Below are 13,930 nucleotides of genomic sequence, written 5' to 3' on the forward strand. Positions count from 1 at the left end.
CAATGTTTAAATATTTAAAGAAATATCATTTGATAGATTTATAGGACTGAGAAATGGGACACTGAAAAAAGTAGAGTTCCTCAGCTATTAAAGAATTGATTAATAATATATATATTATATACACACATACACACAAGGAAAGACAAACCAAAGAAAGGTTTTAGGCAACTGCTTTGAACTTCCAAGTCAATTAAAGTGAGCACGAGCTCACAGAAGCACAAGATCAACACCGCTGTGATAAAGGGCAGGTAACAGGCAGGGACAGAGTTGAGTCTTCAGTCAAAACCTGCAAAATTACAACAACACATTACAAGCAGCAAGTGGTAGACCTAATGCTGAAGAAAATCCAGGGTGGAGAAATTCCAGAACAGCCCTGGGGAAAGGCAGAGCAACCAAGTAGGATGCTGCAGTGGGGGACCGACAATGAGACTGAGAACAAAGGAATTAAAATTTCCCTCAGTTAGAGCAAAGAAAAAGGGAAAAAAAAAAATCAAGACAAGCTTTGCTAACTGCAGCTGTGCATACTCAGCTAAAACCAACCATATCTTTCTGTCTGTTTTTCCCAGGAAACCAACGTCCACACCGTCAAGAAGAAAGGAGACAGCCTCACGGGGCCAAATGCAGGCTGGTGGGAAGGCGCCAACAGCCAGGCCCCATGCCCCTCCCCTACCTAGAACCCCAGATAGAAACCCCTGCCTTTTTCCCTTTGAGGAGGCAGATCTGAGTTCTGACTCCCATCTCCTCGTCTGGCTGCCTTTTGATAATAAACCTCTTTCCTTGTCTCAAGATCGACATTTCAGTGATTGGCCCCACTGTGTGTCGGGTAAACAAACTTGCATTTCTGTTTGGTAACAACAGAGGTGTCCGAAGATTGGCCGTCTACGTAGTGGAGAAAGACAGAAACAAAGGGCAGAGGAGAATCTGAGATCTAGGCTGGAGGGTCTGTGGGTCATCTGCCATGTTTCTCTCCCCTCCCTCCACCTCTCCCCCTTCTCTTTGTTTTTTTTAAACAAAAAGAAAATATTCATTTATTACTTAGGTAATTACAAATATGTGTAATTGCTAACTGTGGCTTTTCTGAAAATACAGATGAGCCTGTCATTGCAGAATGAAAGAACTTGCTGTGTTCCAGAAGAAAGCGTGATCGACGTGTTCACCTTCCAGAGCTGAACTTGTTTCCTTCTGTTCCTGATTGGGGTGTGTGTGTGTGTGTGCTCACATGTGCTGCATGTGCTTGTGTGTGCATGTATGGGGGGGTACCTGGTAGCTGCCAACCCAGCACCCAGCCTCCCCTCCATGTCTGGATTCCTGGGGTGTCACTCACATAGTAAAAGTCACCTTTTGGGGGCATCACTGTGTGAATTTTAACAAACGCAAGCAGCCGTGCAACCAACACTGCCCTATGTGCCCCAGTGACTCCCACATGCTGCCCTCCCCACACCCTGGCCCCACACCCCGTCCGCTTTCTGTCCCGAGTTTTGTCTTATCCAGCATGTCATGTGATGGGATCCCATGGCTGGCGGCCTTTGGTCTGGTGCCTTTCCCTCATACGATGCCTCTGAGACTCAGGGGGCCGTCATCCCTATGGCACTTGCTCCCTTCTTGCTGCTGGGCTGTACTCTGCTGTATGGCGGGGCCATGGTTTATCCACACACTGATTGAAGGGCATTTAGGTGGTTTCCTGGTTTGGGCAATTGTAAATAAATCACTATAAATATTTCCTTACAGATTTTTATGTGAGCAAGTCTTCATCTGTTTAGGGCAGTTTCTCAACCTTTTTAAAATTATTACTCCTTGAGAAGCCTCTTAGACGTATTTTTCTTAACCGTCCTCCTCTGCCACGATGCTTTAATACCGCAGACGCACTGTGCACCTGCCTGTGCATGTTTTGAACAATGGGAAGATGTAAATAATGCTTTTGATGAATATTTGATGCCTTTGGAAATTGCCTAGGATATAACAAATGAAAAAAGGATACAAGAATGTATAGAATCCCGATTTTGGGAAAGAAAGTTTAAGGGAAAATGTACAAATGTTAGCAGCAATTCCTGCTGGATATGAGGTATGGGTGGCCTTGGTGTTCTCGCTTTTCCTAACCGTCCCGCAGTGAGCATGGATTCAGCCATTTGCAGCCACAAGCCCCAGCAGCTCCGGCCTCCGTCCCTGCCACTCAGGCCCAGTTGGCTGCCTGACCTGTACACACTGGCGCCTGCCTCTCCTCCCCTTGTGCTCAGGCCCCTTCAAGGGCATGGCCACAGCATGGGCCCTGCTGCTGTGACCTCCTTGGGGCACTGTCATTGGCCTGTCCCTGGACTCACTGGTGTGGGGTGAAGTGGGAGAGTGCCCAGCCCTTTGGGGGCTGCCCTCCATTGGAGGTCCCAGCCCCTTCGAGCTCCCTGGTGAAATGCCTCCTTTCCTTCTCCCTAGAAATGCCCCTGCAGCCACAGCCGAGATGCCTGAAGTGCAGGGACTGGAGTCACAGCCGAGTGGCAGCCCCCGCTGGGTGCTGCGGCTCTCGCACCCTGAGAGGCGAGCCAGCTGCTGGGAGCCAGGCTGTGTCCTCAAGCTGGTCTCCTTACCAGGCAGGTCTGTAGAGAGCCGAGCACAGCACGGTGCTCCCTATATGGTGGATAACATTGACTAAATGGGGTCACGGGTGGAGTTGTCAGCCTTGGTTCTGGAAGAAAGCCGGGGGTGACAGGGGCGATAGGGGTGATGGGGGTGGGGCAGGATGAGGACAGAGCTGCCTGGTGCTGCAGGAGGGTTTCGTGAAGCATGGAAAGAACAGACTTCAGGGTGAATGCGAATGAAACTAGACACTCGCAGAGCACATGGAGGCCGGAGGGTTTTCAATGGGGGCATACTTCGCCTATGTTTTGCAGAAACTGCTCTGACAGCAGTCTGCAGGCAAGAAGGGCTCACGCACTTTGGAGCCAGGTGCCATGCCCAGTGCTCCTTAGCATACGTCCTGCCAAACTTGGGGTTTACTGTCTGGTGGACCCTCAGCTACCAGGAGCTCTCTGTAGAGCGGCTTCCACAAGGTCAGGGCTAGCCCTTGGGGTTACCCACACACAAACAGGCGGCCCGCTTCTGTGGGCCTTTGTGGGTCATGTGCATGCTCAGCTGGCGCGTTTCTGAGATGACAGTAGTCTGCATAGGGCGGCCCCACCCTGGGGTCCCCTTGTGGATCCCTGCTTTGTTGCACTTGGGTTCAGGAGCTCTTCCCTGGTTTGCTGTACACTCGGCCGGAAACCAGTCAGTTCGTGTTGAACTGACCCAACAAGAGTCAAGCCTGTCCTGCCCGAGGAGCGTTTTCTCTGTGTTTCTGCTCATAGTGGAGTCGTGAAAGCACGTGCTTGTTGAGAAGCTAAATTCCAGCACGAGGTTCCCCAGGTTGAGGTCAGTCACACATAGCCACTGACAAGCTGGAGTTCAGGGGCAAGGCTCACCCTGTCTTCTCAAGTGGCCAGGCATAGGTCCGGGAGAAGCTGCTCCCCTCAACCCAAAAGCTCTGTGTCTGCCCGCTGGCTTGGCCACCGCCAACCCCCACCCTCGGCACCCATGCCACCAACCCCACCTTACCACATGCTCCCTAACCAGCCTGCTGGGCAGCCAGATGCTCCTTTAAACGAGTCAGCAGCTGGAACTTCGGGGTTATCTCCTGATGAGGCCTTCCCCCACCCCATGCCCGCCCACCCCCATGCACCCACCACTTGGCATCCTCTAACCACACACTTCTTGGTTCTTTGTGTGGTGGCCTCGGGCTTCCTGCTCTGACAGTCCCAGACCTGCACACAGAGCTGTAGGGTATGGGTCACCTAACCCAAGGAGGTCGGCTGCACGGGGCAGGCAACAGAAACATCTGCTGTGTGAAGGGAAGGACGTGGAGACCCGCACGGGGCAGTGACTGACACCGTCCCCTAAAGCAGGTGCACCACCCACCTCGGGTTCATCCCCAGCTGAGGGAGGGGTCTGTGGGCCAGATGGCACCCCCTGCTTATGCCATGTCCACTGGCAAGAAGTGGGTAGCTGAGGCATCGCTGTCCAGCTCCAACTTTCCAACATAGAAGAGGTCAGTGAGGACACGAGGCAGACAACCTTCCGTAGATGTTTATTCTACTTCAAGTAACAAAACCTATGAAGTTCCACGTTTTAATGTACAGTGATATACTTTGCAATATAAAATACAATTTACAGAAATTTCTATCAAGTAAAACTAAAGAAACACACTTGATTTTTACATTTGTGTATTTAAATTAGAAAAATTTGTTTTACATGTAAAAAACCTTCACATCATATTAAATGTTGGGACTTGCCACCACCTTAATGTAATTTAACCTACTGACACTGGCTTTATAAACCGATCATCCCAAATTGCTACGTTCTCGTTTCATAACTTAAACATTTGTGCTAGGAAGTGAAAAATCTGTAGTGATGTACGATGGAATAATAGACTCCAAACAACAAATGAAATTCTCTAATTTTACATTTGTAAAAGTAAGTTTATGAAAATATAAAAAAATTATCAAAGTGTATTTGTACAGTCAAATAAATTAGCAAGGTTTTCTCTATTTCACACTTCAGAAGTACTTGAAAAATACATGACAAGAAGCAGTGCACTGCATTTCACAGTGAAAAGCTTTCTAGTTTGTAGTTCTTGAACTAATATCACTATTTTTCATCTCACTTTATACAAATATTGTTCCATTTTCAATGACAAACTTTAAAATTTACCACCTGACACATAGAACGGTCTGGAGCTGTGCGCTTTCCCGGGACACAGGAAGAAGTGCTGAGATGGTGGAGCTCCAAGAACACGGTCCTGATATTCAGATCAAAGAAACCCACCCCCGCCTTTTAAAGTACACTTAATTGGTTTATTTCCTCACTTTCTTTAGGCTGGTAAAATTTGAACTTCTTTCAATAAATTGTTATTTAAAATGCAACAATTTCTATTCTAGCAGATGTTGCTTTTAATCATGTTTTTGAAAAAAATGTATGAGGTGATAATAAAAACGGAACAAAACTAAGAAATGTGTTTTGTTTCCTGGATGAAATTTGTCATTCAAATTTATGGCAAAAGAAAAAAGCATTTGTAAGTTTTGTGTTTCTCACCATTCCAGGGACGAGCTGACATGGTTCTCCCACAGCCACAGCACACTGCCCTTTGGGAGAGCCTGTCAGACCTGGACCAACAGCTTTTGGAGCACAGAAAGACAGGAGACGTCAGCAAAGATATGGCTCTGAGCTCCACTGAAATTCCCCTAAAATTTACACTAGTCAAGTTATTGGAAAAGATAACTCTATAATCTGAAAAAGCAATATGCTTTTGTAGATACTTTCCCATTTTAGTAATTTTAAATGGAAACATTAAATGAGTTCTTAGTTTTTTTAAAAAAGCATCAGAATTGTAAAGATGTGAAATTTTGTAAGAAACCATTATACACAAAACTACAGTAATTTTTGAAGTCCAGAATATTCTATTCTGCATCTAAGTTTATAGCTATTTCAAAGACGATTTGTTGAACACATTTTATGAGCGTGGCTTTTACAGAGGCTGCTGCCTGCTGCGACACACAGGCAAGGACGAGGGAGCCCAGGCCCCTGTCGCAGCCCCCTCACCGGCCTAGGTCTGGGCGGCGGGGTCGGCCCGCGGGGCCTCGGCCTTCAGGTCCCGAGTGCTCTCCTTGCTTTTGCTGCGGTCCTTGCGGTCTCGGCCCCGCTCACGCTCACGGGCCTTTTCGCGGTCCCGGTCTCTGCTGCGAGACCGCTCGCGCTCCCGGTCCCGTCTCCGGTCCCGCTCCCGGTCCCGGTTCCTGCTGCGCTCCCGGCTGCGATCAGACTCCCGCTCCCGGTCCCTGTTGGCACTCCGCTCCCGGCCACAGTCCTTGTCTCGGTGTCTGTCCCACTCGCGGCCCCTCTCCCACTCGCGTTCCCGGCTCCAGTTCCGGCTGCGCTCTCGGTCCCAGGGCTTCCCATGCTCCCGCTCCCGCCGGCGGTCTTCGAAGGCCCGGCCCTGCCGAGTCTCTGGCAGCTGAGCTTCAGGCTCATCCAGCGGTTTGTCTTTGGGCCCAGCTTCAAATCGCTCCCTCTGCCTCCCTTCAAAAGTCTGGTTTCTGTATTCGAGGCCTTTGCCCTCTCGGAAGTCAGAGGACGCCCACTGAGCATCAGCCTCGGGGCCCTGCCCAGGCCCACCAGAGGGCAGGGAGGAGGGTGGGCCGGCCTCGTCCCACCTGTCCTTCCTGTGCTGTGGTGGGTGGCTCGGGAGCTCCAGCAGGGGCCGGGGAGCAGGCTTCATCCCCTGTGCAGACTGGCCCTGGAAGTGGAAGCGGGAGGGTGCAGGGTCATTTTTTTCAGGAAAAGGCGCAGAGCCCCTTGGTCCACTAAACTGAAGGGGTGCTGGCGCCCTTTGGTTTGCAAATCTCGGTGGTGAATTGACCCTTTGTTCCTCAAACTGCTGAGGCTGAATCCCCCTGGGCCCTGGCATGAAATTCGGTGCTTGGCCTCTGGGTCCTTCAAACTGATTGGGATGAGGACCCCGGGCAGTTTCAAACTGACTAGGATGTGGCCCCCTTGGGCCAACAAAATGGCCAGGGGGTGGTCCTCTCTGACTTCCAAACTGAGAGGGAGGAGGTCCTCCCCGGGGTCCTTTAAACTGAGACAGCAGAGGCCTTCTTTGGCCTCCAAATTGGAAAGGTGCTGGGCCTCTATTTCCCATGAACTGGGCTTGTTCTGGTCCTTCAAACTGCGCAGGAGGGCCAGCCATCTCATTGTACGGGGCATCTTGGAATTCCCTTTTTTCCCCATGGGGATCCTTGCGTTCTTCGAATTGGGGTGGTGCTGCTCCTCTGGGCCCACCAAGGTGAGAGGGGGAGGGCCCCCTGCTGTCCCCGTAGGGAGGTGGCCCGTGTGGCCCTGAGAAGAGGGAAGGAATAGGCCCCTTCTGGGCCCCGACTCTGGCTGGCGGTGGCCCTCGTGGCCCATCGCTGTTGGAAATGATATTCTCTTCTGAAAACGGAGGGACTGGTCCCCTTGGTCCTGGGAAATTTGGGCCATGAAGCCCTGACATTCCAAAAGTGCGTGGTGTGGGCTCACGCTGGCCCTGAAACTGGGGCAGAGGGGCCCCCCCTTTCTGCCCAGGTGTGGGGAATGTGGTGGTCCCATCGCCAGGTCTGGACTGTGGCTCTCTGTCTCCTTCAGTTTCAACTGCCAGATGGTCACTTTTTTCAGGAAACTGAGCATTTCTTGGATCCTCATACGGGGACGAACCAAGGGATTTTTGCTGAGATGTAAATACTGCACTTGAGAAAGGATCCCTTCCTCCAGGAGAACTAAAATTCTGCCCCTCGTTCTGCACAGGGAGGTTAGGCTGGAAGGAGGTGCTCGGGGGCGTGGGCAGCAGCACCTTCCGGGCAGGTCTGGACATGCCCTCCCCACCTGCCGTGGGGTGAGTGCTCTCCACGGGCTGCTGGCCTGGGCTTTCTGAGGACTCACGCTGGGGGCCGTCCTGCTTGGTCAGGAGGGGAGCCTCTTCACCTGGAGGCCACAGCGGAGCAGCCGACTCCTTTTCTTCCTGAGCCGGCACAGGACCCTGGCCGGCAGCGGGCCCTCCGGGCGCGTCTCTCATTGGTGGGGCGCTGCGTGCACTGCTGGCTGGGGGCTTTGAGCCCGGCTCACTCTCGCTGCTCTCGGCAGCTAATCGCCGGGCCTGCCGGGGGTCGCGACTCTGTCTTGGGTCAGAGCCTGGGCCCGCTCCCTGACTGGTGGCAGGGAGCACAGCTGACTTGCCTGTAGCCTGCGGCTCCTGCGGGAACAGCTCGGCCTTGGGCAGCGAGGACTTTGGAGGCGGCGACATCAGCGCGTCTGACACGGAGAAGTGAGCCATGGAGACCCCGACGGCGGCCCTTTGCTGTCGAAGAGCTTCTTCTTGCTCTTCGACTTGTCTCTTCTGCTCCTCGATCTGTTTATTGAGCTCTTCTATCATTTTTTGTTGCTCAACCAAGGAGGGAGTTGAGACGTCGGCAGCATACTCAGCAGGCCTCTCTGTTGAGCTGCCTTTCACGTCTGCACACATTCTATTGGGCAGGTCGTCAATCGTCACTTTGGCTTCTTCTAAGATCGTCTCGTCCTCCGGGTCGTATGCCACCTCCTCCCGCTCGGCGGCCTCAGGGGCCCTTTCCCCGTCATGGCGTCTTCCTCGCTGGCTGGCCTGAGTGTCAAAGGCTCGCTCAGGTCCATACTCCTCTTCAGGGTCATACGGTCTGTCATCTTCCTCTTCCTCCAGAGCTTTCTCCTTTGAGAACTGACCAAACTGCTGGACGATTGGATCTAGTAAAGGCGCTGCCGGCAGCCCGCCCTCAGCCTTGGCCCTGGAGTCGTGGTGGGAGGCTGAGGCGGGCTCCACAGGCTCTTTGGTGGGAGGGTCAAATGATTTCTTCTTTCCAAAGAGAGTCTGCAGGATATGTTCTAGGGGCGAAGCTGTTTTCGGAGCAGAGGAAGTGACAGAGGAAGCGGCTGCTGTAACCGTCGCTGGTGCGGGTGACACCGTGACAGTGTTCGTGGCTCCTGGTTTGAGGGATGACAGTATTTTTAACACCGATGATGAAGTTGGTGCAACTGGTGGTTCTGGCAGTGGGGGCGGGGGTGGAGGTGAGCCCGGGGGTGTGGTGCTGACAGCGGTCTCCCCAGGGCAGAGCTGATACTTGGGGGGCTTCTTCTCAGACGGCTGTGCTGGAGGCATTTTGGGATAGGCTGAAACATCCATTTCTTCCTGTGCCTGCAGTCTGGTCCGCTTCTCCTCTGTCTTGTCTAATTCTCCAGCATTTGAAGGACGTTTTATTTTTTGACAGATTACTAACCCAAGGATTATGTTTGGACGTGGTGACTCAAGACCTGAAAAACAAAGTATTTGTGCAAATTTTAGAATCTAAATTCAGCTTTTGTCCTTCAGAGTTAAACTTTATTAAGTGTGGTAGTGGGGAATGTTTTAATAGGTAGAAGGAAGAAATTCTGAGGCAAAATAAAACCAAATGTTTGAAGAGCTTATTGTAAAAGGCCCACCCAGCCCGACATGGGCCTTCTGACAGGAGCAGCTAACCCGAGTCCCAAACCACAGAACCAAGGGCTCAGTTCACAAGTAAATTCATCCCAATTGCCGGCATTTATGTTACAGATTTAAAAATTACATACGATGCTAAAGCAGGAGTGTGGGAGGAGGTGGGGAAGGCCTTATGTGAATGCTTAATGTCACTAGCCCACAGGAACGGAGGCGTGTGGACCAGGATGCTTTTTAAGCAACATCTCCAGCTGCGCTCTCTATTCGCCTCTTGCTACATACACATCAGGAGGCACAACCTTTCTGTCCTTAACTTAGGAGTTGCAATACATAAATTAAGCCAAATATACTAATATTAAAAGTTCAATTAGAAATCAATTCTATAACTCAATTATAGTGATCAATACAGCACACACCATTAGGTACATTCACAAGTGATTGGTGACAAAATCACAATTAATGAAAAAAACGAAGCTGACTGAAATGGCTAAAATAATGTTCTTTTAAGTTTAGAAAAAGCTTCAATGAGCATTAACTTATCAGGAGCTACCTAATGCTCAAGTCTTTGTAAACACGGGACCTGGCGCTTAAATAAAGCGCAGAGGTGATCAGAAAACTGGCGGCAGAGAGCAGACCCAGTGGAAGACACCCTGGGAGCTCAGGGCACAGCAGAGCTCTTAAAAGCAATGATTTACTACAAAAGGATTATTCCAAACATGCTACACTGTGGCACAAGATATCAGGGATGCTAACACTTCAGTAATGACCCCCACCCCCACACTCATAATAAATTCAGAATACCAAAGGGAAGCAAAAAATCTAAGTCACAAAACAGCAATTTAGGGAGAAATGATATACAAACTTTGTCTCAATAGCAGGAGGTATTTAAAATTAAGCAAATTCAATTTATAGATATTTTTAACATTACTATGGTAAACATATTCAAGCCGCATGATTCTTTTACTTCCTAAAAAAGAAAATCAGTACTTTTCCTATTCTTTTTGTGATTTTAAAGATGATTACAAGTCACTTCAAATAAGCTGTTTTTGGACATCATTATTTAATTCTAAAACATCTGTTAATCTTCCTAAATTCCAGTGGAGACGGGTCAACAGGCTGACACACAAGGGTGGTGGACATCCCAGCCGCCCCTGAGGAGGACCAGGCACGCAGTGAGTTAGGGTGAGCCAGCACACACTCGGGCGACAGGGATTGCTACCCTCCCTCCCAACTGTGTCCTTCACAGGCTGGTAGGCAAGAGCTGAGATGCCCAGTGAAGACAGCCATCCCAGGCCCTCACCACCACCTTCCTTAGAGAAATGCCTTCCAACATCCTCTCCCTGCCCTTGTGATACGCAGCTGTGTATCAGGGAGAGGAGGGAACAGAGACGGGACAGTTAGGCAGGCTACACTAAGTATCCCACCCAGCTGACTCTGCTCAGCAGATGTGAAGAGTAATCTATCAGGTTCACTTTCTAATTAACATGAATTAAGGATATTCTAACTTAAAACAGTACTTCCTTCACTATAATAGCTATTTACTGAGTACTTTATAACCTATTCAAATCCAGTTTTGGGGTATGATGAATTGGCTCTTACAGCCTTTCTGGACCAAATGTATGTCGACAGTGGTCCCAGAGCTTGCAGAACAGGTTTCCGTGCTGAGCACTCTCGGCGCACACAGCCACAGCTGAAGCTGGGGGACAGCTCTGAGCCTCCCTCTCCCTGAGCGCCTGACACCAGGAGCAGAGGAAAAGAATGTGCTTGCCACGTGGTGGGTGTGAGCCAGGGCTGGGGGGCCATAGCATGGAGAAGCCCACTCGAGCAGCCAGGACCCACGTCTTGTCCTCAATGCAGAGGGACTATACCACCCCATAAGGAAAAGCTCCACTTCTAAAGTGCCAACACTACAGCTTGTGGCACGAACCAAGCTTCAGGTCACTACACCGTGTGTGTGAGGGGTAAATCGTCATGGCAGACCCGGGAAAACATGGTCTCTGGTCTTGTGATGTGCACCACTCCAATGAACACTTTCAATGGCTTAATGTGCTTACCAAAGGAAATCGTCAGTATATCCCAGCCTTGGCAAGAGCCTTCAGATTTTAACCTTTGTTGTCATACTCATCACAGGTAAGGTCATGCTTAAATTACTTAATCTTTACGTCTGTTTTGAAAACAGCAAGCTGTCAGGAGACTGGCATCTAATTAAGCAGCTGGTATTTTTAAATGCTTCAATTCTCGCCCACCTCACCTGAACACACTCCTAAGTGTCTAATCAAGCTCCAGAGCCAGCTCAGTTAGTTCTAAATTTCCCCACTAATCTCCAAGATTTTAAATTTAAATTGGGCTGTCTCAAAATGTGTACCCCTATCTTGAAGCAGTCAAACCTTATCATCTGATTTATATGTTCTTGTTATGGTTGCATGAACATTTGAAATGTAACTAGCATCTTGGAAAGAACTTATATTCATGGAAGAAACAATAAAATTCACACTGATCTATCTTGGGCCTTGGAAGCAATCTCTCCTGAGATGAGAATACACCCCAAATTGGATCCTGCTCTGCACCGCGTAAGGTGGATGTCTCACAAGGCGACCACTGACAGGAGATGATGAGGTATTCACATCTGGGGAGCAGCAGAGGGCCATCTTTCCTTCCCAGGCTCCCACTCCTGGCCTGGGGCTCTCCAGGCTCACCCACTTGGGAGCCTTACCCTGGGGAGAGGATCGGGTGCCCTAAGAAGGTGCAGCAGCAGTGACCATGCTGGCTCCAGCCTAGGCACAGGGATGCTTCTCTGGTTTTGCAAAATCGCTTTTTTCCATTATTAGAAGGAGGCATGCCTACTTACCCACCTCCCTTCTGCGGGTTGTTGTGAGGTTTATAACTCATAAAGCAGATGAAAACAAGCAACTAGACAGGTGGGATATGGAAATGCCAGCTGCAGCTAAATGTGCCACCCTCCACTTCCACACAAGGAGTGTCCATCAGACTAAGAAGGGTGGTGGCACTACTGGTCTGCCCTGCCTCCAAAACACGAGAGCCAATGTCTGTCTTCAGAATGCATCGTGTGGAAGAGAACAAGCCTTTCTAGCTGCATGCAGGCATCCTCTGAGTTCTCACAGTAGAAGGGTCTAGCCTCAGCCCCAGTGGTTAGAATGAGACCACCCATAGAGAAAAAGTGGACAAACCCAGGGACAAGGGGACATCTGAAAAGATGTGTGCCAATTGGTTTCCTGAGACAAGACCAAAGTCAGGATCCGTATATCCAGGTGTGTCAGCAACAGAGATGTGAGGGCAGTGAAGTGGCCGGGAAGCAGTCCTCTGGGGCCTCCCTGATGCACCTCAAACTTGGCATATTGCAGGACAAAGTTTAGTTCTAATAAATAAGCCATCTGAAAGCTGACTCCTTAACTCTAAAATTATTAAAATGATGCTTCTACCCCTAAATCTATCTGGTATGCTCCGTTATTATTTAAAATCAAAACCCTCAGACCCTCTTATGGTCTGAGTCCGCCAAAATTTTCACACCTGCTGGAACAGAAACTGTGCGGGAGTTAACAGGCAGTAGTGCTTAAGTATGACTTGGCTAGAAAGAACCTTGGCAAACACAGGGGAAAGAGTGTCCTCCCCCTCCACCACACACACCCACTCACACACAGACACACACAACTCTCCCTCTTTCCAACTTTGAATCCCTAAGACCTGTGCGAAGCCGGCGCCAGCGCGTGTTTCAGGTAAAAGGAGAGCGTTGTCCATCTTCATCCAGGTGCCCCCAGAGCAGTGCCAGCCTGCACGCCCTCAGCTGGGCTGCACTCCCAGAGGTATGTCACGTTGGCTCGTGAAAAGCAAAGGTGGAGACTTTCGTCCTCCATCTCACTGGATCTGTGATAGGTACCAAGAGCTACCAAACGGTTCAAATTCAAACAAACAATGACCAGTTTCCATGAAATATTTTTATTGATGTTGAAGAAGAGCAGTACATTCCATTCGATACTATATGCGACTTTGATTACAATATCTACGCACAGCTATTGATACATATGTACATGAAAATTGAAGAAATGCTTACCTGACAATATTTCAAGTCACAGAATTTTTCAGCTAATTTAGAAAGCAGTTAAAGTGAATACCGAAAGACGACTATGGATGACTTTCCATTTGAACTGTGAAAGTTCAGAGACTTTCTGAGAAACGGCCCTCTCCATCAGAACCTCTAAGAAGGTAGAATTCCTGCCCTCTGCGTATTCTGTGCCTGTCTTAGAAACCCACTGTCACTCCACAGGCCTTCTGAACGGAAAACCCGAGCCCTACTGACTGACTCGGGAGTGACGGGTGCCCGGGCCTAGGTCCAGTGCCGTTGGGGTCACACAGGGAAGCACAGAAGATGAGTGTCCAGTCTGACTGGTCTTCCTTCCATGAATAAGGCCCCAAGACGTGTAGACCATCTGAGCCCGAGTCCCCAGCGGTGAAGCCCCATCCGTGTAAGCAGCATCGAGCTGGGCTAACATCCAAAGTGGAAAAGACGGTCAGCTGGACTCGAGACTCAGGCTTTCCAGCTGTCCTCTGAAATAACGCTGCCAAGTTATTAAAAAATGCCACTGTGTGACAGAACAAGATAACCTGGCATTTCTGTGCACAAATGATAAAAATATGCAAGGACTAAAACGTCCCGAGAAACAGCCCACTCTGGACATGTTCTGAATGCTGTGTGGGAACCCAGTGTGTGGAAACCATTTCCCCTGTTTACTGTTGATAGAGCATAGCTGAGATAACAACAGGGCACTGACCCAGGGGCAGGCCACTGCAGGCTTGACCGGGTGAGGACGTGGTCTAAGCACACTTGCTTCTCAAGTGTGAACAGCAAGAACTGGAGGA

At 49.9% G+C, this 13,930-nt stretch overlaps 1 protein-coding gene across 15 annotated transcripts in view; it reads right to left on the minus strand.

The window, feature by feature from the left end:
* Nucleotides 1–4,092: 4,092 nt before the first annotated feature.
* DIDO1 (death inducer-obliterator 1) overlaps nucleotides 4,093–13,930 on the minus strand; it is a 57,638-nt gene continuing 47,800 nt past the window's right edge. For 12 of the 15 annotated variants that reach the window (XM_005604850.4, XM_070247936.1, XM_070247932.1 and 9 more), the window contains one exon: nucleotides 4,093–8,892. In XM_005604850.4, the coding sequence (XP_005604907.1) occupies nucleotides 5,627–8,892 (3,266 nt within the window). In that variant the 3' untranslated portion in view covers nucleotides 4,093–5,626. Of the gene's footprint in view, nucleotides 8,893–12,993; nucleotides 13,630–13,930 lie in introns of those variants that run through there. The other 3 variants (XR_011431089.1, XR_011431087.1, XR_011431088.1) reach the window with 2 other exon arrangements.

Source organism: Equus caballus, chromosome 22 (genome assembly GCF_041296265.1).
Source record: "Equus caballus isolate H_3958 breed thoroughbred chromosome 22, TB-T2T, whole genome shotgun sequence".
NCBI lineage: Eukaryota > Metazoa > Chordata > Mammalia > Perissodactyla > Equidae > Equus > Equus caballus.